The following is a 22,640-nucleotide window of genomic DNA, read 5'->3' as shown; positions in this document are numbered from 1 at the left end:
CTCAGAGCCAGCTTTTTCTGGAAGGAAGTATCTGTGCTATCTGGCTAAATCTTATCTCTGCTCACAAAACTGCATTTAACAATGAGGACAACACAAGGAAGGGGTTAAAAGAGGCTATAAGAATTTAGGCTTTTAAAGATTATTTATGGAAATTTGTTGGAAGGAGCTGAGCATTAGATTTAAAACTTAGCCCTGGGTGTAACAGTCTTATTTTCAAACCAAATACAGGTGCCAGTTATTTCCAGACCTTTTACTCCTTTGTCCAGTGCTCTTTTGACTCCAGATAGCAAACTTTGTCTGAGATATTTCAAATAAGGAAACTAGAATACCAGAAGTGATAGTTTAAGTAGCTGCTGAGCTGCAAGGCCTTCAGAAGATCACTTAGCTGCTTTTACCAGGGTAAGAATTACCACAGACTTCAGCCTTGACATGCAAAAACAATCCATCTAGTAAAGAATCTGAAACTAAGTGCATGTTTCTTTGTTTAATTCTGGAAACAGGTTAGGAACTAGGCATGCAGTTATGTCATGTGTTAGGCAGTTTTACACTGGGAAGAGAAAGGAAACTTGCACCCCTGTTTAGGAGAAGGTCATAGCACAAATCAGCTCCCAGAGGTCCTGCACAGGTGTGAAGGAAGAAATTAAGACTTGGAATTTTGCTGCTCACAGAAGCATTTAATAAGTAACAAGGGGTGGTTTGGTCAGGAAAGCTGTAATTGGAAATAAGCTCCATGCAAGGATATATTTAATTAGACAGTGGTGGTCATTCCTTAAGACAAAAGATGGAAAAGGTTTTCTTTATTTAGTACTGTATTACAAAAATCTCTCAGCAGGTGCTACTTTCTGTTCCTTAAATGTCCCTCTGAACTCTTACCTGCTTCAGAAGGGAGGGATCCAACATCACATTCTAGCACACAGCTCCAACCCTGAGAGCTCTCTGGCCTACAGGATTACATCCAAGATTACAAACATCAGGACAAAGCCTAGTAACTATCAAGCTTATCCACACCTCACTTTCCCATCTATCAATGTGCCTGGGAGGACCAACAGGCTGACAACTGCCTCGTGTCCAATCTCATGCCCAACTGGAACACAAATGAACATTATCACCATTACCAAGTATTCTTAACAAGCTAAAAAAGGAGTTAGAAACCTGGATTTTTCTGCCCTGGGTCGTAGAGCATGCACCCTTTCTCAGGTGTGCTGAACTTTGCATTTAGGGTAGCCCAAGAGTAGTCACAGTTTAGCCAAGGTCTGCATAGCTTAGGCTGTCCAGTGAAAACCAACTTGGAAACAACAGAAATACCTGCCAGGGAGCTGGATCAAGAACTTAAGTTTGTCTCTGAGCTGATACCTGCCCATAAATGAAATTAGTGACTCTGAGAAAACAAAGCTGCTCAGGAAGCTCCACAAGTTTGCATTGCAGCCCTTCTTCGGGGCCAAATGTCTGCTTGACTTTGCTGTGCGTGGAATTACACAGCCAAGTGCTGGAGTTACAGTCTGTCCAAAGTCAGCCAGAATGAGAGGAAAGATGCTGCAGGAGTGAGTTTCTCAGTACAGACTGTCCAAACAGAAAGCATTTTGAGTATGAAGAGCTACTGAAATGGCTCTCACTGTATCTGAGAGATTGCCAGTTCAGTCAGTAGCATCAGCACTCCAGGCAGGTATTGGCTGTGTAGAATCTGCAAAAAAAAGAGGAAAAAACCTGTCAAGGCAACAGTTGCAGTTGCCAGATTCCCCCACCCTGAAGCCCTGCTTGGAAGGAAACTGCCAAGTGTTCTGTGTGTTTATTCAGCTGCTCTGTTGTTGCTTTATTTTCCCCATACTGCATATGACTTGAATCCTATCCCATTATGAAAAGCCATATCTGAATTTACACAGCACACATTCCACAGGAGCACCCTTCAGAAAGCCTGAGATATCTTTGTGTACTTACCTGCAACAGGAAAAGTTGTGTCAGACAGCTTTAAGCTATGACAGATAAAAGGAAGCAATGTGCTCCTCATCAGAGGGTAAATTTAAACAACTGCATTTACACAAACTGTTCTTTCACTGAGAAGAAAATATTATATTGCTTGAAGAATTAATATTCTGTGGTTTGAAGGATATTGGAGATAACCTCTGTAGAAAGACCAGCACCTTCATGAAAAGGTTTACATGTGAAGGAGTCTTCTGCCTGTGTCTTAATAACTACAGTACTAGAAAGCTAGGAACTTTTTTTTGAGGTTTGGGAACTTTTTAACTCCAAAATGAGTTTTTTTATGGCCTAAGAAACTTTCCTGTTCATACCACAGCTAATACACCTATTTCTGCCCCAGGCACAGAGCTTTTGCTGCAGCACAGTAATATAATACTGTGCTGGCAGCTGCCCCACCTCTAAAGGTAAATATGACTAGTAAAAGCTGAGAGTTTAACAATTCCTTGTAGGGAATCATGCAAAAGAACCATGAGACTTTCAGGTACAGCTGTTTTATTTGGCCAGCATTAGGACAACCTGCTACTAAGGGCCTCACCTTTACAATCCCATCACAGTGTGCCGAGGCAATTGCTGTGGAAACCTTCACCAGCTTCGCAGCTGACAAGTGGATCTTGAAGTGCCTGTGGAAGTGGGCATAGAGGCAGTCCATGAAGACATCCACCTCCTCTTGGGTGATCTCTCCTGGCGTTTTTTGCACCGTGTCCCACAGAGCTTTGGCATCCTCCGGGTGGATGGCGTAGGAAATATCCAGGGGCTGCGCCAGGCGGGGCACGGAGAAGATGAGTTCCACGGCAGAGGCAGCTCTGTCCAGCTTGCAGCCAGCCCACATGGCCACCATCCAGCTGAGGTTCAGGGGGCTGATGGCCAGGCGGCGGAAGCAGCAGTCGAAAGTCTTCTGGAACCAGCTGCCAACCAGGGCGGTGTAGCTCTCGGCGCCGTGGCTCAGGAACAGGGGCAGGCAGGTGAAGTGCTCCGGCACGTTCTCAGAAAGCTCATCTCCAAACACGGAGCAGAACCAGCCCCACCACACCGGTTTGTCCTCAGAGTTCCTGGAGGAGCCTCGTGACCTCGAAGAGAGCTGTGGTGGGGAGAAGAAAAGCACTGCAGTGCTGAAAAGCAAGTATGGCTTTTTTTCCATCAGCTAAAAACAGATACTGATTTAAAGTTTTAAGACTAAAAAAGTGGGTTTTTTCCTTGATTATCTATCAAACACATACAATTATTCAGTCTGTCCATGACATCCCTAAAAGCTGAATGCAATTCTGTTGAAAACAGCAGAAAAAGCACTTTAAATTCCTTAGGAACAGTCCTGAGATCTGAGTTTATGCTGCTTAACTCCCATGGTACATTCCATGGTACAACCATTGCCACAATGAACTTGACATTTCAGTAGCACATTTCACTTGAGGCAAAGCATTTCAGAAATTTAATTAAGCTCTGGCCAGGAAGTGGGATCATGCTTCATCTAGGAAGAAAAATAACCCATCCAAGTCCTGGCAGCAAATTAACTGCTAAACTAAAACATCAGACAGAGATTGCTCTGTATAGTCATACTATGATGCTGTTAAAAAGTTGAACTCAAACTTGCTCTTTACTTTATGCATTGCTTAGGGGAGATCACAGAATCAATTAGGCTGAAAAAGACCTCTGAGGCCATCAAGTCCAACTGTGACCAAGCTCAACTTTGTCATTAGACCAGGCTTTTGATTGTGTCTCATCCAGTCTTAACTTAAACACCTCCAGGGATGGTGACTCCACCATCTCCCAGGGCAGCCAATTCCGATGTCTAATCATCCCTTCTGTAAAGAAATTCTTCCTAATGTCCAACCTAAACCTCCCCGACACAGCTTAAGTCTATAAGTGTTCCGTTTCAGTTAAAAATAGACACGATTCAGTTTCATTAAATCACAGTAGCTATTCCACACAGCTAGGGTTTAACTTCGGGGCTTTCTTTCAAGACAGAGCGTTCCATCCGAACAAAACCAGCGCCCTCACCTGCACGAGGAGGGCAGCCTGGTCCAGCTCGCTGCCCCTGATGTCGGCAAGGCTGGACAGGGCCACCTTGATGTCCAGCTCGACGCCCACCTCCACCGCCAGCCCCTTATGCTTCTCGGCGGCGATGAAGGCGCCCAGCAGCCTCGCGTAGTCCCTGAGGCGGGCGCGGCGGAAGCCGTACATGGGGGTCACGCTGTACAGCGTCCAGGCTTTCCGCAGCAGGAACGCTGTTTTCTGCGGGTCCGCCTTTTCCTAGCGGGGAACAGAAGGAAAGGAATAAGGTTCAAGTTTGAGTTTCCCGCGCGGCGCGGCGCAGCGCGGCTGAGGGGACACGGGGGAGATACGGAGGAGACAGGGAGGTGCCTCTCCTTACCTGAGAGCACAGCGCTGGTACAATGAGGCGGCCGCTGGGGCTGATGCCGAGGCGGCCATGGCTCCGTCCGAAGGGCAGAGCCCGGGAGAGCCGCCTGAGGCTGGGCAGGGTCCGCACCGCGCCGTCCTCAGGCGCGTCCTCCGCCATGGCCGCCGCGGCCCGCCGGCGCCGTTCGAACTTCTTCCCGTCGGCCCCCGCGCGGGGGGCGCGCCCCTCCGCCATCTTTGGGGCGGGCGGCGCTCAGGGAAGGAGGCGGCCGTGACGGATGTGGTTTCCTCTTTTCCCCGTTTTCCCTCCGGAGCTCACGTTTTTCACTTCGCGTAGGTCTGCGGCGCTCCTCCCCGTGTTCCTGGCTGAGGGGTGGCTGGGGATGGCGCTGCCCCGGCTGCTGGTGCGAGCGCTGCACCGGGCGGCCGCTGCCGCCGCACCTGCGGCTCCAGGTGAGGAGGAGCGCTGATCCCGTCCCCTCGAGGTTTGGGTGCCTTTTCTCCCGGGATACAGCTCAGGGTAGTCCCCAGAATCGATTAATATCACAAGTTATTTTCCCTGTATCACCTTATTAAGTGGCTTGTCTAAATCTCTTCTAATTCTAAAGGCTGTCATGAAGAATTATTTATATATGTCCAGGTAATGGTATCCTTCAGGCTTCGCCTTGCAAGCTGAGCCTCTTGCACATTCTGTAAGTGGTTGTGATTGGATCTATGACTTAGGCCATAATTACAGGCACACGGAGGTCTGTGCAAACCTTTCTATAACCATGGCTGAGGCCTTCTTCCAATTGTTTCAGGCAGGAGCTATTAAATTTACATCTGCTTGGTGGGTGTCCTCCATGTGTGTTGAATTCTTGGTTTGTTAAGCCCTGTTCTGCTGTGTCACCACCAGGAATTGCAGTGGCAGGACAAGGGGGAATGGCTTTGAACTGAAGGAGGGCAGGTTTGGGTTGGATATTGGAAGAAATTCTTCCCTGTGAGGATGGTGAGGTCCTTGTCCTGCTGAGAGGAGCTGCCACATCCCTGGAAATGTCCAAGGCCAGGCTGGATGGGGCTCTGAACAACCTGGGATAGTGGAAAGTGTCCCTGCCCATGGCAGGAGGCTGGAATGAGATGAGCTTTAAGGTCCTTGAAACCCAAACTATTCTATGATTCTAGATTTAAATGTGGAATTGTCAGCACCCCTTAGGATTGATCTGTGACTTTTGCTTCTCTTGCTCCTAGAATTTGCAGGGCAACAATTTGCAGCAAGGCTATGTTCAAGTATCTTTATGAACTGAGAAACATAAATAATCCCTGTTTAAATTACATTTAGACTAGCTTCATTTCATGTTTATGCCATACTCTTAGTGCAGATTTATATAGGAAGGAGCTTCTCCATATATATATAAATTGTATTGGGAGGGAAAACTCTATTATTTATTCTGTCTCATCTGCAAAATCTATGAGAGATTATATATATATAAAATATGTTTTTATTACTATTATTATTTTTATTTTTTTAAGACTTCAACAGTTTTGTCACTCGGACCAACACATGCGGAGAGCTGCGTGCTGCTCACGTGGGACAGAAGGTGACCCTGTATGGATGGGTTCAGTATCAAAGGTAAGTGCAAACCATGGTGAAAATGGAGATGATTATTTGCCACATCCGCTCTAAGCTGTGTTTCATCCACCATTGCTCTCCTGTGATGGTCTGCATGAGTTTTTTGATTTTAGGAGGTCCTGAGTGTCTCATTTTTGAGCAGTTGTGGATGGGGACCCAGGAAAAAGAGTTAGGATGATTGCCATGTGGTCATGGTGATGTTGTTTTTAAAGACACCAGAGCATGTCCCATTGGGCAGTTTTTTGATGGATAAAACACAGTGGCAGCTGTCCCTGCTGCAGCTTTACGAAATCAAGATTTATGGTTCTGGGGCTGGCAGTGTGGATTGTTCATGTGGAACTTTTTATGGGATGACTGTGCCCCTTTTTGACTTATGATTGGATTTTGTTGTTGTTGTTTTTATTCCACATGAACTTTAGTTTTATTGCTCATTTAATTGTTTTTAGCTGAATTCTGTTTCCCAACAGGGAAATTCACGTGTCCAGAATCCCAGCTCTGCATGCATGAAAGCTCAAGTTAAAATCTCGCCTCTCCTGGTTATTTGTATGTTGTCTGAGGCTGGTCACAATGTGAAATGAATTGTTCAGGTGTGGGAAAAGTGTCCATCATTCAGTACTTGGAAAAGCTTTGGGATGAGTTGCAGGGTACTGAAAGTGTAGCCAGAAAAAAAAAAGCAGAAACTACTAAAAAGCAGAAACTACTAAATTTGTGAAAAAAAATGTTCTTCCTTTTGTGCTTTACATGGATCAGACAAGGCCTGTTTCTGGTTTTGAGGGATTTCCAGGGACTGACCCAGGTCATCATTCCTCAGGATGAGGTAAGTGCTACCAAAACATGAGTTTGTGTTTTTATTTTTCCTTTGGAAGCTTGGCTTCAGCAGCCACTTTGCCAAACTGAGTGCTCTGACTCACATGTAGATTGCAGTGTCATGAGAGCCCTGACCTGACCCTGCAACAGAAGCATCAGTGCTGCTCCCCCTGCCTGAAGAGTGGTTTTGGGTTGAGGTGCTTGGCCTCAGTGCCTTTTTCCTGTTCTTGGAGTTGCTCTGAGGCTGTGTGCTCTCCCTGCAGGCGCATTCCCACGTGAAGGAGCTGCTGTCCAACGCCCCTCTGGAGTCTGTGGTGAGAGTCACTGGGACAGTGTCCCCTCGGCCCCAGGGGCAGGAGAATCCGGTGAGGATGGGGTGAGGGGGCCTCCCCAAGTTTTTATTCTTTGAAGGAAACACCCCTGGATGGTGGGATTATGGTGGGTTTTGTGTCAGAGCATTGCCACTGCTTGTGTGACAGCCCATCCTCAGATAGTGTGAGGTGAAATCAGTGCAATGTCAGATAACAAGAGAATCTCAGAGCACATTACAGGCACACACAAATTAAACTGGATCCCTGCCCTTTGCAAGGAGAAAGCTGAATTTTCCAGGCTTTCAAAGTGTGGTGGGAATTGCTTTTGCTTGAAAATAAATATTGTCATGTCAAGTTCCACCTGTTTATTGATTCTGCTGGTCTCCCAGCAGAATAGGAATATTCTGCTGTAGGAAACTCCTCTGTATAGGAAACGGAGGTTAATTTTTTAATGTTCTGCATTCCTCAGCTGTAGACTGATCTTTCAGGACTGTACATACAACTGGCAGGTCTAAAAAGAGGACTGTATTTGTGATCATAACTCCTTTTTGATCCTTCTCATAGATGTCCACTTAAAATTCAGGCTTCAAGCAATGCCTTTATTTCTTTTATTAATTTCTTTGTTTCTTTGAAAGGTTGTGTGTCCTTTCCCCTGGTAAATAGTGAGAGTCCTGGAGGATCAAGGGAACTTTGCTGTGCCTCAGTGCTACGTGAGGGGAGCTGCCTGTCCTCCCTTGGGATGCAGCCAAAAGAAGACTAGTTCTGAGAACTGGTGTTTAGAACTGGAAGTTCTGAGAAGTTCCTCATAATTTGCCTTTTTTGACTCATATTAAGGGCTGCTTCTGCTCATGCTCACTGAAACCTACACTGTGTGGTTTTGCTGGGGCTGATGTGTTTATTGACCAGTATGCTACTGGGAAAGAAGCTGCCATCTTTGGTGAGGTGACTTGTGTTTCTCTGAACAGAAGGGAAACCTGGAAGAAATCTGTCCTTGGGAGAAGCTCTCTGATTTATACACTGTGTTAGAAGGCAGGGAGGGTAATCACATTGCTTCTTTTTTTCCCTTTGAGCATCTGTGAAATACCTTTGCCTAACTGTTTTGAGTTTAATTTTTTTGCCTTTTTGTTCTAGAAAATGCCAACAGGGGATATTGAAGTGAAGGCAGAGACTGCAGAGATCCTAAACTCCTGCAAGAAGCTGCCTTTTGAAATCAAGGATTTTATCAAGGTGTCTTTGTTTTTCTTATCAAAGTGGTGGCTTTTCAGTAAATTGGGAATTTGCCCAGGGTGATGGCAAAACATCTGAGAGTGGTTCTCCCCACTTCACTTTGGAGGAATGATGGTATTTAAAACAGGGCTGCTGTTTGTTTGGTGGGAGGATTTATTTCCAATTAGAGCTAAGCAGAAAACAGGACTTGAATGATTCCAGATTTCTGGAAGCACTGATGGCAAAGGAAAGAGTGAAAGAAATGGGGTGTCTTGGTTTGGAAAGACAGGACTCTGCTAAGGAAGGCAGGAGCCTCCCCTGAAAAGGAGAATGTAAACCCTCCCTACCCCTCCTAATTGCTATAAATTTTAAATTAAGGGGCTCTCAGGCAAAAATATGGGAGCAGGAAATAACAGTTCTTTAACAGGGAAAAGAAAAAATAAAAAGGATAAAATAAACAATGCAGTACACTAGAACAACACTGACAGAGTCAGAACCCAACCTGACACCCTGTGGGTCAGGCTGTTGGCAGCAGTCCCATTGGAATTGTGGCTCAGCCCTCCTGCAGTGTCAGGGGTGGTTCTGCTGGAGCAGGGATCCTGTAGAGAAGGATGGATTCTGCCTCTGAAGATCCAGGGGAAGGAGAGGCAGCTGCTGCTCCTCTGGGGAATCCAGTGCAGAAGCTGTGCTGGTGTCTCAAAACCTCTGGATTGTATCTGGGTAGCAATGCTTGGCTCCTCCCTCTGGGCTCACATCTCCCAATGGGATGCTGTAGTTCTTATCAGCCATGCAGGGACATTCAGTAGCTGTTATCAGCAGAGGGAGGTGTGAATGTGGTCACTCAAAGAGAGAGATAAAGCAAACTGCCCACTTGACAAAGCCAAATGTTTTTTTCAATTACCATAGAGATGGTAACTGAAAACATCTTGCATTGCAATCTTCAACATGGAGCTGTGCTGAGTTTTTGAGTTTGAAATGAGGCTGTTTTATTTGACTGTGGAACCCCAGAATGGTTTGGGTTTGAAGGAACCTTACAGATCATCGTTTTCCAAACCCCCTGCCATGGGTAGGGTTGCTCAGAGCTTCATCCAGCCTGGCCTTGAGCACTTCCAGGGATGGGGCAGCCCCAGCTTTTGTGGGCAGTTTGGGTTTTTTCCCAAGCCATTGCCGTATTTGTGTAGGTTGTGCGTAATGGGCTCATTGCGCCAACCTAGCACCATCCCTTTATTTATCTTCTCCTTTGTCTCTGTGGCTTTAGGATGCCTTCACTGGCCATGCAGTTTGAATTTTGTCCCTTAACCCTGAGCCTCTCTCCTCCCCAGAAGTCCGAGGCGCTGCGGATGCAGTATCGGTACCTGGACCTGCGCAGCTCCCGGCTGCAGTGGGCGCTGCGGCTGCGCTCTCGCGTGGTGATGAGGATGCGCGAGTACCTCTGCAACCTCCACGGTGAGGGAGCTGCTCAGAGCAGCAAACGTTCCTGTCACTGTCTCACTGTCATGTTTTCTGAAAAATCCTTTCACCAGGATTGCTTCTCCAGGGAAGATGAGAAGCCTCAGAGAAAAAACAATATTATCTCATTTGCTTCTCCCTGTTTCTCTGCTTTGGAATTTGGCTGGAGATTGTTTACCAACAGGTGCACGTTTGATTGGTTTCATGTGAATTGTTTTTTAATTAATGACTGATCACCATTAGTTTTGTCAGACTCTGAGGAGTCAGTCACGAGCTTTTCATTATCATTTTTGTTAAGCCTTCTGTCTATATCCTTTCTTTAGTACAGATTTAGTATAGCATTCTATAATATAATATGCAATCAGCCTTCTGAGAACATGGAGTCAGATTCTCATCTCTCACTACAGTTTTAGTATAGCATTCTATAATATAATATACAACCACCTTCTGAGAACATGGAGTCAGATTCTCATCTCTCACTCCAGTTTTAGTATAGCATTCTATAATATAATACACAATCAGCCTTCTGAGAACATGGAGTCAGATTCTCATCTCTCACTCCAGTTTTAGTATAGCCTTCTATAGTATAATATACAATCACCTTCTGAGAACATGGAGTCAGATTCTCATCTCTCACTACAGTTTTAGTATAGCATTCTATAATATAATACACAATCAGCCTTCTGAGAACATGGAGTCAGATTCTCATCTCTCACTAAGGTTTTAGCATAGCATTCTATAATATAATACACAATCAGCCTTCTGAGGACATGGAGTCAGATTCTCATCTCTCACTAAGGTTTTAGCATAGCATTCTATAATATAATATACAATCAGCCTTCTGAGGACATGGAGTCAGATTCTCATCTCTCACTAAGGTTTTAGCATAGCATTCTATAATATAATATACAATCAGCCTTCTGAGGACATGGAGTCAGATTCTCATCTCTCACTAAGGTTTTAGCATAGCATTCTATAATATAATATACAATCAGCCTTCTGAGGACATGGAGTCAGATTCTCATCTCTCACTAAGGTTTTAGCATAGCATTCTATAATATAATATAAAATCAGCCTTCTGAGAACATGGAGTCAGATTCTCATCTCTCACCTCATCCTCGGGACCCTCACAAACTCAACACATTCCAGCTCTCCTTGCTGCTTTTTCCTTGTGCTGGCAGAGATTCCTAACCAACTTGCTGCTCCAAACTGGTCATACTTAGTAAGGAAATGTCTGCTTGTGGTGGGGTGTTATCAGGCCTGAAGAAGCTGCCCACAAAAGTTGTGGCTGCCCCATCCCTGGAAGTGTTCAAGGCCAGGTTGGATGAAGCTCTGAGCAACCTGTTTCAAATTAGCTGTTTCCAATGAGAAAAGACTCTTTGCAGGTAGTTGCTCTCTTTTGCTCACCCAGTTGAGGCATGTCAGAGGCATGGATTTTGTTTAGGGCTTTTACTTCTCTTAAAATCAGGAAGTGCTTTTTGGGAAATCTGCCTGGTTTAGAATAGTTAGAGAATGAACACATTTTCAGCCTGTTTGGAGTCCTGTGTCATCAACAGTTCTGGCAGGACATCAGAGTAGCTCAGAGCCTTTAGATCTGTCATTACAGGAATAATTATTAGAAGTAGTGAAAGTGTGTTGGTTTTGGAGGAGCTCCATGGTGTGCTACATGACCTATTTTGCTGACTAACCCTACTCTAGCCTACTCTGTCATGTTAGTTCTCCCTCCTCTCAGCATATTCTGTGTTTGTTCCCCAGGGTTCGTGGATGTAGAAACTCCAACTCTGTTTAAAAGAACCCCAGGGGTATGTATGTGATGCTTTTTGGCCTCCTACAGCTGCACAGTCAGGGCTGAATCATTTCCAGTTGCCACTCAGCATTCGTTGCTCTTCCCTTGCTAAATAACAGCTTGTGAAATTTTTGATATCATCCACAAATTCTTTTAAAAGTAGAGGGAGAGAAAGGGAGAGATGATAACTCATGTCTTAATTTTGAACCTTCCAAAAAGGTCAGCTTCTGCCCTGTAGAGCACATGTTGAATGCAAGTCTACCCTGGGATTATAAACCCAAAAAACTTGAAATCACTCTCTTTTCAGGATTTATCTCTTAACCAGTAGGTTATTGTAGAGATCATACTCAAGTAAATTATTTTTTTGATCTTCTATTCATTTCTTTCATTTCAAAAATAGTCAGAGAGAAGAGAGCTGTAGCTGAGGAATTGTTGATGCAGCTACCCTGGAGTTCTTGCATTTAAATCCCAGTCTTGGATGGTCTATTATACATTAGGCTCTCAGAGAAGAAGGTAGAGAATTCTCCTTTCAGATACTTTGGACCAAGTTGCTTAAGAAATGTGAAGTGTAATGTACAAACAGCCATTTCCTCACATGTGGGATTTCATAATGGGAGAAATAGGTCCTTTCCCCTTGCTCTGTCAGGAATTGGGGCCACTTACTTGCTGAACTCTGTAAATTCTCTTTCTGATGCCAGGGAGCCAAAGAATTCCTTGTGCCCTCAAGGGAAGCAGGCAAGTTCTACTCTCTGCCACAGAGTCCTCAGCAGTTCAAGCAGCTCCTCATGGTTGGAGGCCTGGACAGGTGAGAGTTTCTTGAACTCCTGTTCTCTGCATGTCCTGTCTAGGGTTTGATTGCTTTATCTGTGAAGTTTGGAAACTTCTCAAAAAAACGCCTCACTGCTAAGGATTTGTGTCTTGAAGAGGGATCCTTAAATACTTGAGACTTTATAGTCAGATGAAATGTAACATTCTGGAAAGCTGAAATCTTTACTCCTGTGTTAAATGCAAACCTGATCTGAAGCAGAACCTTCCTGAAGGGCAGAAAATCTAATGTGTGATGAAAGCTGCTCCAGGAGTAACCTAGAGAACTAATTGAGGTGAGGCTGGGCAGCTGAGCATGACTGAGACAAGGAAAAGCATGTCAGGGTGCCCAAGTGCAAAGCTTTGAATTGGGCTTACTTCTCCAAATCAAATGGATGAACAGGGAGACAGACAATTGTTCACACAGTGAACTGCAGGCCAGGTTTGTCTGAGAGCTTTGCATGGCTGTTAGGAGAGTCCTGGAGTGGAGTGAAGGTGGAATAAAGAGTTGAGTGTGCTGCCCTTGGGGGACAGCTCACCTGGCAGTCTCCATGTGCCTCTGGAACATATGGCTGGAGATGGATAGGGCTCATTATGATTCCATTCTTTTGAAGGGATGGGAGCAAAGAACATCTGCTGTGGGAACAGAGCCCTCTCTCTCTGTATTACTTCTTTTTTCCTTCTCTTTGTATGATCAGTCCTATGGCCAGTTGAGTTGAGGATACTTTCAATCATGATCTAAGTCACAGTGTCACTGCAGGTACTTCCAGGTCGCTCGCTGCTACCGGGACGAGGGTTCACGGCCTGACAGGCAGCCAGAATTCACCCAGGTAATCACCAGCCTCTGCTGCCTTGCTCCTGCTCCTCAAGCCAAGTGGCTCAGAGCTGTTTTCCCTTCTGGAGGCTTAGTCTGTGCTAGTCTGGTGCTGCTTTGGTGTGTGTTTCACAGACACAGCCTTGGAAATTGGTGTGGGATGAGCGCGTGGTTCCTGTCCTTGGCTGGCTGCAGTGCCCCAGGTGCAGATGTGGGAATTGCGTTGTAGCAGTGATTTGACTTTGATGATACCATCTCCTCCTGTTCTGCTAGGTCAGACATCCCATCCCTCAGCCTTGAAATCCCAGGCTGAGTTAGCCTGGTTCACTCAAGGCTGCTTCTGTGTCCTTGTCATCCTTACCTCATTCCCTCTCTGAGGAGGTTGTTGGCTGAGTCATCAGCCTGGAGGGTGATCCTAAGCACATTCCTGGCCTGATGCAGTCATGCTGTGATGTCATTTTGTGTATTGTTTCTTGTTCTCCTGGCTTTGTACTCACAAGTAGCACTATGAAAGCACAACCTGTAGCTAATGTGGAATTCCCCCCTCTTCTCTGTTTTAAGATAGATATAGAGATGTCGTTTGTAGATCAAGCTGGGATCCAGAGGCTCATAGAGGGCCTCCTGCAACATTCCTGGCCTGAGGAAAGAGGCTCCATTGTGACTCCTTTCCCTTCCATAACATATGAGGAGGCACTGGCTGAGTATGGGACTGATAAACCAGACACTCGCTTTGGGATGAAGGTGAGGGTTTGCCCATTGGAAGCTTTCAGCTTTTCCTTTCAGTCAGGGTTTTAATAACCTTTGGATCATGTATACATGGTTAGCTGGAGTTTTGAGTGCTGTAATTTACCCAAGGTGCCTGTCCCATTGTTGCTGCTTTGTGCAGCAAAATGGAAAGAAGAGAGGATTTAATCAGTTGCCTGTGAAAAATACATGTTCTAATAAAACTTGATTTTAAAGGTGATGTAGGGAACAATGCATCTTGACTGTTTTAAGAGCAAAAGCTTCTAAAAGGGAATAGTGTGGAAGGTGTTAAGACACAGGTGCAGGAATTTTTGCTTTGTATTCCTACCAACAGTGCTTTTTCCTGTGCTCTCTCCTTTGTCAGATCATGGATATCAGTGATGTTTTACGAGGATCAAACATTCACTTTGTGCAGAATGCCCTCAGTTACCCACATGGCTCTATCAAAGCCATTTGTATCCCTCAGGGAGTGGTAAGTGATGCTCTTACATCCTGTTTATGGTTTGGGTGGAATAAATAAAATGCTAATTTGAATTCCTTTGTTGGTATGGAAATGTTCCTTGCTATTTCTGGTGTTCATAAGAGAGCTTGGGATTGGTTGTAGTCCATGTTAGGTGGGGCTGAGTGGTGTTACAATGATAAGGCAGCAGGAAGAGTATTTTACCCTTAGGAAGAGGAGGAAAACAGCAGAGCTACAAGATCCCATGAGGATAGGGAACCCTCTCATGGTTTCATCTTGGTTTCTAGCACCTTTTTGATGTGCATCTCAATAATAAATTGTGCCTTGTGACAGGAGATTTGTCCTGGTTGGGGCTGGGCATGGCACAGCTCTGGGATAGGCAGAGAAGGACCAGGTGGTTCCATGTCTTTCTCCTGTTTGCTTTAGCTGCATTTTTGGGTACAGTTCATGTCTTGGCATGAAAATGTCATGGACCAAAATCAAGGTGCATAATAGATGTGGAAGACTTTTGACACAGCCCTGCATTTTGGCAAGGAAACAGATTTAATTCTGGCTGTAGGCATCTTTATAGCTTGGACAGTATGGAAAAAACAAATCCTCTAAATATTGTGTTTTATCTGGGGAGCAGGGCTTCATGGCCATGGTTTCCTTTGGGATTCCTTTCAGTTTGGCACAAAGTGCAAGTTAGTGGCTTCCCATGAGAGGGCACAGAGGTGTCTGTTACAGCAACACAAAAGTGGCATCTAGACCCACCCTAAATACTGGAGTAGCTGAAAAATAATCAAGATCTTGATGCAGCTCCTCATTTACTGCATGGCTTTGCATGCAAGAGTCAGCCCAGTTTTTTTTTTCTCTGTTCTTCCTCCAATTTGAGCTGTGCATTCCCCATCCACAGTGTGGTGGTGTAACCTTGATTCTGCAGGCTGGAGGCAGTGATCTGACCCTGCTGACCAGATACATTTATCTCTGAGAGGGGGAAACAATAGTAGATCTGGAGGGGTCTTTTCCTGAAAGGAGCCCTCAGAGCAGACACCCAGCCCAGTGCTAAGGACCCTGTCCTGTTCCACAGCCTTCATAAGAACTTGAACTAGAAACAAAAGAATTGAGAAGTTTGGAACCAGCTTAGTCAATAGATTTGATTCCTAGTCAGGTTTTCCAAGCTGATCTTTGCTGTGTCTTCTCTTACTCTTTCCCCAGAGGTATCTTACAAATAAAGACTTGGGGTCATTGAAGGAGTCTGCAAAATCACAGTTTAACCAGGTGAGACAGAAACTCTTCTGAGGCTTTGGGAAGGGTGAGTGACAAAATGTGATAAAGGCAGAGGGAGGTAGGAGAGCAGTTTTTAATAGCTGAGAGTCAGAGCCTGAGCATGTAACGCTTCAAGTCAAGAGAGGGCAGCACTGCACTGAACATACCCTTAACCTTTTTCCAGGAAATCATGGAAATTATCTGCAGACCTGATGGGAGCTTGAAATCTCTGCTTACCAAGTTCCTCGGTGAGAAGGAGCAGTCAGAGCTCATCCAAGCACTGAACATGCAGGAGGGTGATGTGGTGCTGCTGGCAGCTGGAGAACACAAGCAAGTGGTAGGAGGCATTTCTTGGGTGGCTCTGTGAGGTGAATGTTGCTGATGATGGTTTTGATGTTATCTGACCTTAGTCTAATTCTTCTTCTTATTAAAATAGGTCATCATCTAATTTTCTGTTTCTCTGGAACGGCAGCTATAGCAACAGCAGATAAAGCATGAAATGTGCCTATTACTTTTATGGCCCCCAGTCAAATTCTGGGCAGGACTTGTAACTGAAATGAAGCCTGAAATATAAAAAACCCTGCAACAAATCAGTGCCTTCTTTTTTTTTAACTTCATTTTTGATGCATCAAACAGATCGGAAAATGAGGTCAACTAGGTAGTTGTGTCTCCCACAAGTGCATGACTTATCAGCAGCAATGGTGAGAGATTCTGTTTCTACCCTTCTCTCTATTTTTGCCATCAGATGTTGCTGGCAAGAATAGAGATAAATAAAACAATAAAACAGAGCATTGTTTTATTATAAGGTGTCATGCTTTGCTCAATAGCCAACATTTTCTTGTATTCTCTTCTGTGCCTTCATTTCTCTGTCTGCAAAGTGTGCATCTTACATGTGGTCCCCCAGTTAATCCACATGTGTGGAGCTGGAGGTTAGTCTAAGAAAGTTCTGAAGATGAAATAGCTGGAAAAACACAAACTTCCAAGCTCCTTACTTGGTGTCTGTCAAACCCTGGTGCTGCTGCTGCCTTGGCAGGAAGGTGATACATTTCAGGATAGGAGGCTAAAGTGTTCAGGGGAGCAATGCATTCCAGCTGATGCTATCTGTGGTACTTCCTTCATGGAACACTCTGCCTGATGGATGTTTGAGTGAGTTCCCTGATGGTGAAACCACCCTGGCTCATCTCTCCCTTCTCTGTTGCAGTGCTCTGCCTTAGGAGCCTCGCGGTTGTTGAGTGCCAACCTCCTGGAGGCAGCTGGGCTGGCACTCCGTGATCCCACAGCCTTTCACTTCCTCTGGGTGGTGGATTTCCCCCTTTTCCTCCCCAAGGCTGAGAATCCCACTGAGCTGGAATCTGCTCATCACCCCTTCACTGCCCCTCATCCTTCAGATGCCAGCCTCCTGTATTCTGATCCCACAAAGGTAACCAACCTCATGCCTGCCGTGCTGGCTTTTTTACAGCTGCTCCCATGGAAAACCAGGCAAGCAGCAGCTGGGTTTAGTGTAAAAAAAGATGTTGTTTCATGGGACTGACTGCACAAGGAAGATGTAGATATGTTGGAATGAGTCCAGAGGTGAGTGCTAAGATCATCAAAGGGTTGGAGCACTTGTGCTGTGAGGAAAGGCTGAAGGAGCTGAGGTTGTACATCCTGGAGAAGAGAAGGCTCAGGAGCAACATTAGAGTCCTTCCAGTGCCCAAAGAGGCTACAAGAGAGCTGGAGAGGGATATTTGCAGGGGCAAGCAGTGATAGGATGAGGGGAAATGGTTTTAAACTGAAAGAGGGTAGACTTAGGATAAAAATCTTCCCTGTGAGGCACTGGCACAGATTGCCAAGAGCAGCTGTGGCTGACCCATCCCTGGCAGTGTTCAAGGCCAGGCTGGACAGGGCTTGGGGCAGCCTGGGATAGAGGAAGGTCTCCCTGCCCATGGCAGAGGGTTGGAACTAGGGGATCTTTAAGGTCTCTCCCAACCCAAACCCTTGTGTGATTCTGTGATCTTGTATGTGTCTGGAAGAGATGGCTTCCTGATTACTGCAAATAGCAAACATTCATGTGTGCCCCAGCAAAAGGAGCTGGCAGGAAACAGAAATCTTATATTCTGACCTATCTCATTTGCTTCAGCTTTGATAAACCTTTCAAAAGGATTTGTTCTCTTCCCACATCAGTCAGAGGCACCCCATACCTCCAGCAGGACTGATACCTGAATTGCAATGTACCCCTGAGAGAGCAGTTTTACAGCCTCCAGGGCTTCATTCCCAGTGTCTTTGGCCTCTCTGTGCAGGCTGTTTTTGGGTGCAGCTGTGGCCAGCCTCACAGAGGTGCCCGTCCTGTCTCTCTGCAGGTCCGTAGCCAGCACTATGACCTTGTGCTGAATGGCAATGAGGTTGGAGGTGGCTCCATCAGAATTCACAGTGCAGAACAGCAGCGTTTTGTGCTGGAGAAAGTGCTGAAGGTAACACCTACAGATGCCTCTAATGATCTCTTGGAGATTTAAATGCACTGATTAATTGAAATATTAATTGCATAGTCTGAAAGAAACACTCATCTTCTCAGATAAAGACATAACTCCTAGCCCTGAGCAATGGATGATTTCATTGTACCTTCATCTTGTGTTGCTAACAGAAGGAGCATTGCTTGTCCAGTGACACCTCTTAATGTGATTTTGCAGGAGGACTCTGAGGTGCTTTCCCATCTGATTGAGGCTTTGGAATTTGGAGCTCCACCTCACGGAGGAATTGCTTTGGGTAAGTGATCTGTAGCTCTACAGCTGCAGGTCTTTAGTGGGGTTTTGGTTTTTTTTGTTTGTTTGGGGATTTTTTGTTTGTTTGGTTAGTTTTTTTAATACTAGATCCAGGGAAAAAGGCTCATGGTTGTTAGGAAAAGCCTTGGTGCTTCCATCTCTGCAGCAGCTTTTTGGAAAGAAACAGAGGCCTGGTCACCAAGAGCAGAAAGTTTTGGTGTTCCTCCCCAGAGTCACAGTGGGGTTTAGGCCTTAAGCAAGGACATTGGTGGCTCTAAGGATGGTCCTTACCTGCTGATCTGCAAACCCTGTATTCAATGAGGCTGGGTCAGCTTTGTCCCCATTCCTGTGCAGCCAGAGCAGGATCCCTGTGCTGCCTGCCTGGAGATGTGGCACAGAAATGGCACTTTGTGTTTCACACCCTTCCCTTCTGCTGCCATCTCACTTCCATCCTCTTCTCACCTGTTTTGCTCATTAATTCAGAAAATGTCAGGGTTTGGTTTTTTCCCTAGAACAATGCAAGTTCATGGTTTAAAGAAAGAGGGGAAAAAACCCAACCAACCAACAACACTCTCCCTACACTCACCAAAATAAAAAAGAATACAAAAAATGAAGGTATTTTTTTAACCTGTGGTCTTGCAGTTTGACTTTCCTCCATCCAGTCACCCAGAGCCTTTTGTTCCTCTTGAATTCTTCTCAGTAGCTGTAATCTTTCCAAACTGCTTGATGCAGAGCCCTGAGCTGTAAAGCAGAGCTCTGACAGTGTTCTGCCATTCAGCTGCCCAAGTTTTGTTATGCTGTCTTTGCTGTCTGTGTCCTGCAGCCCTTAGTGTGTTACAGAGCTTCCTGCAATATTGAAAAGCTTTATTTTGGTAGACATTTCTGCTCTCGAGGCAAATCTCTTTCTCTGCTACCAGCTGAGATTAATTTTTTTCCTCCCTTAACTTGCTTCACTCTTTTTCTTCAAGCTCAGTGATATTACCTCCTCAATCTTTCTGATTTTTCTGACTCAGGGGAGGTAATACAGAGCCATAACTCAAGTGTTTGACCAATTTGTTTTCTGCTTGTAGGACTTGACAGGCTGATCTCTCTCATTGTTGACGCTCCAAGTATCCGGGACGTCATTGCCTTTCCAAAATCCTTCAGGGGACGAGACCTGATGGGCAATGCTCCAGACTATGTCACTCCAGAAGAACTAGAGCCATATCACATTCAGGTTGCCTGGCCTCTTGAAGAAAAAGAGGCAAAGAAAAACTGACTTCACACCAGTGGTGTAAGCTGATCTGATCAACCAGAGGTGCTTACAGCTTCTAAAGGCCAGGATTCAGTTCAGGAAATAGCAGCTGCTGTGGCAGGGAGGGGGACAGACCAACTCCACTGTGCTGTGGCTGTTCCAGGATGGAGTGGGAAGTAGATAAGGGATCTTCTTATGATCCCTTATCAATGATAGGAATTCATCTTTGGGAGATAATGGGAAGGATATGCAAAAAAGCAATAGCAAATAATACAATTTTAGCATAGGATATTGAGACTGTTTGCTTTAGGGTGTCATTTTGGAGGGAAGATGGGTTCTGGTTTTTCCCAACTCTCAATTTTTACATTTTACATTTACATGTCTGAGCTGCTGCTGTCCTGCCACAATTAGGTTAAATGTGAAAAGGTGTGTCCCAAATCCAGGAAAACCATTTGTGATTGGATTGGTGAATGAAGGTGGCTCCCAAGAACTCCAGAAGAACTAGAGCCATATCACATTCAGGTTGCCTGGCCTCTTGAAGAAAAAGAGGCAAAGAAAAACTGACTTCACACCAGTGGTGTAAGCTGATCTGATCAACCAGAGGTGCTTACAGCTTCTAAAGGCCAGGATTCAGTTCAGGAAATATCAGCTGCTGTGGCAGGGTGGGGGACAGACCAACTCCACTGTGCTGGATGGAGTGGGAGGTAGACAAGGGATCTTCCTGATAGGAATTCATCTTTGGGAGATAATGGGAAGGACATGCAAAAAAGCAATAGCAAATAATACAATTTTAGCATAGGATATTGAGACTGTTTGCTTTAGGGTGTCATTTTGGAGGGAAGATGGGGTTTGGTTTTTCCCAACCCTCAGGTTTTACATGTCCCTTGCTTTATTTTCCTCCTCCCATCTGGAGGAGATAGTCACCTTCCCTGGCAGGAATTAAATCATGATCCTCATTAAATTACACCAGCTGAGCACTGTGACAATAAAACTGCTGGACCAAGAGCTCTGAACACTGCACAGCCAAACTGCAGCTCAGCCAACAACTTGTCTCCTGTTGGAGGATACCAGATCATGCAGAACTTGGCCATGGGGAATTCACACTCAGCTGTGTTTTCCCTTCAAAGGAGAGGGAGAGAAGCATGGATGATGTTTGCAACAGTTGTCCTTGTAATACTCATCAAAGAGGTGTTGATCTGTGTTTGGGGCCTGTGGTCCTGGTGCTTTCAGCACAGTCATCCAGGAGTTTGTATGTTTATAAATAAAGTTTTCCTGGCTGTGTGCTTTTGCCTGAGTGTAGCTTTGGGCTTTCTCTACAACATCAAGCTGTCAGTTTGGCTTTGTGACCCCTGACCCTTCCAGGAGATGACAGGAAATCTGTGGGAGCACAGCATGAGCTCCTGTGAGCTCTGCAAACCTGCTGCTGCAGTGGTGGTGAGGCAGCAGCAAGCTCCTCCCAGGGAACTGATCATCCCTGTCCCACACCACAACACCCACAGTGGCTGTTCTGAGGAGAGGTGGAGGTGAAGAAACTGAGGAAAAGAGTTTCCTCGATGAAGATGGTGCAAAGGAAGAAAAGGGAGAGCTCTGTGTCCCAGCTGGGAAGGACAGCAGGAAGCATATGCCAGAGGAGGTGCTGGAGGACAGAAGGAAGACTGCAGTTCTTGTCTGAGCTGATACTGAGCTCCAGCCTCTCCTGCAGATTGGCAGATCCTGGTCTGCTCCAAGGGTTGGCCACTCTCTCAGTCTCCACATCATGGATAACACTGCATGCTGGTGTGCACAGTTGTTTTTTAAATACTGGACTGTCCTGCTGATAAGAATCAGTAATGCAGGCAGCTCTTCTTCTTAAGAGTGGTTTTTGGGGTTTTTTTGAGTACCATCCATAGAAAGTGACACTAGAGCTGACTTGCTGCTCCTTTGCAGATTATAAAATGATGGAGTTACATGTGTAAAAGAAAAATACTTTCTTTGTTTCTGGCATGATTGTTATTTTCAGTCTCAGAACTGGTTAAATATTATTTAAAACAAAACAGAACAATCCTGGATTTGTGTTCACATTCATTTTAGCCAAACACTGAATTCCTTCATTTTTTCCTCATATGGGGTATTCATTTCTATTTGAAATCAATTCATCTGTAGTTAACCTTTTTTTATTTTTCCTCTGGGTAGAAGCTGTCAGTAATGGAGTGAGGATAAGTTTTCAGAGAGAAGCTGACCTGAAAAACAGATCCCTGAGCAGATCCATGATAAACTATGATCTTTGTGGGTCCTGTCCAACTGAGGACATTCTGTGACTTCAAAAACAAATCTTTAATTTTTGTTGTTGTTTTTGCAGGGAGGAAAGTCACCCTGGGGCACTTAGACCAGATATTTTTGTTCTCCTGCCTTGTCAGTGGTGATGCAAAGTGCAGCCACTGCAGGCTGTGTGTTGTATTCAGACTGCTGCTTTAGAGGATGCTGGATTTTCTGATTTCGTTTCTTCACTGGTAGTGTGATTAAGATTTGCATGGAATTTGCTTGAGGATCATCTGTGTTCCCAAAGCAGGGATGTCATAGGCTTGTTTGAGGTCATGGAACATAGGAAATAAATAAGTTACTCTCTAAAGTTCTTCACTCCCCCCAGGCTATTATTTATAGTAACTGTAAACAAAATGTGCTGAACTTTGCTTCTTAATTGTGAAATCAGGAGTAGCATATTGCTTGCTTAGCACCTGCTTGCAAAGGCAAATGCTGTTTACCTCTGCTGAGTCCCAAATTAGGATTATCAAGTGTTCAAGGGGAAGCTGATGCTCTGGGAGGCTCAGGCAGAAATGTAACCCTGCCTGGAACATTCTTTTTGAGAGCACTTGTTAAAACATGTGAGCTAGCTGTCTCCCAGCCATGCACAGCCCTCTTGGGCAAGCAGCTTTGGCTGCTGGTTGTTTACCCACTGCTAGATGAGGGAATCCCTGCAGTTAGAAAGAAGAAGTGCAGCCAAACACCTTGTCTGAGCTGCTGCTGTCCTGCCACAATTAGGTTAAATGTGAAAAGGTGTGTCCCAAATCCAGGAAAACCATTTGTGATTGGATTGGTGGATGAAGGTGGCTTCAAGAGCT

At 45.2% G+C, this 22,640-nt stretch overlaps 2 protein-coding genes across 2 annotated transcripts; one reads left to right on the top strand and one right to left on the bottom strand.

Moving 5' to 3' along the window:
• Positions 1 to 1,230: 1,230 nt before the first annotated feature.
• CENPL (centromere protein L) lies at positions 1,231 to 4,567 on the bottom strand. The gene is made up of 4 exons (XM_066555835.1): positions 4,346 to 4,567; positions 3,973 to 4,224; positions 2,513 to 3,055; positions 1,231 to 1,681 (listed from the first exon to the last, which is right to left on the bottom strand). Exons 1-4 carry the CDS (start codon positions 4,565 to 4,567, stop codon positions 1,610 to 1,612), a joined length of 1,089 nt encoding a protein of 362 aa, XP_066411932.1. The 3' UTR covers positions 1,231 to 1,609.
• A 21-nt stretch (positions 4,568 to 4,588) lies between these two features.
• DARS2 (aspartyl-tRNA synthetase 2, mitochondrial) lies at positions 4,589 to 20,836 on the top strand. Its single transcript, XM_066555834.1, has 17 exons — positions 4,589 to 4,785; positions 5,842 to 5,941; positions 6,692 to 6,758; positions 7,012 to 7,113; positions 8,191 to 8,286; positions 9,588 to 9,711; positions 11,470 to 11,516; positions 12,199 to 12,305; positions 13,065 to 13,134; positions 13,680 to 13,859; positions 14,227 to 14,334; positions 15,520 to 15,582; positions 15,755 to 15,907; positions 16,772 to 16,990; positions 17,910 to 18,020; positions 18,237 to 18,312; positions 19,379 to 20,836. The coding sequence occupies exons 1-17, from the start codon at positions 4,611 to 4,613 to the stop codon at positions 19,564 to 19,566; spliced, it is 1,986 nt and encodes a 661-aa protein (XP_066411931.1). The 5' UTR covers positions 4,589 to 4,610; the 3' UTR covers positions 19,567 to 20,836.
• The last annotated feature ends 1,804 nt before the right edge of the window (positions 20,837 to 22,640 follow it).

This window comes from Molothrus aeneus, chromosome 9 (assembly GCF_037042795.1).
Source record: "Molothrus aeneus isolate 106 chromosome 9, BPBGC_Maene_1.0, whole genome shotgun sequence".
Taxonomy (NCBI): Eukaryota; Metazoa; Chordata; class Aves; order Passeriformes; family Icteridae; genus Molothrus; species Molothrus aeneus.
The sequence above is the reverse complement of the archived record's forward strand: the minus strand, read 5'-3'. Positions and strand labels throughout refer to the sequence as shown.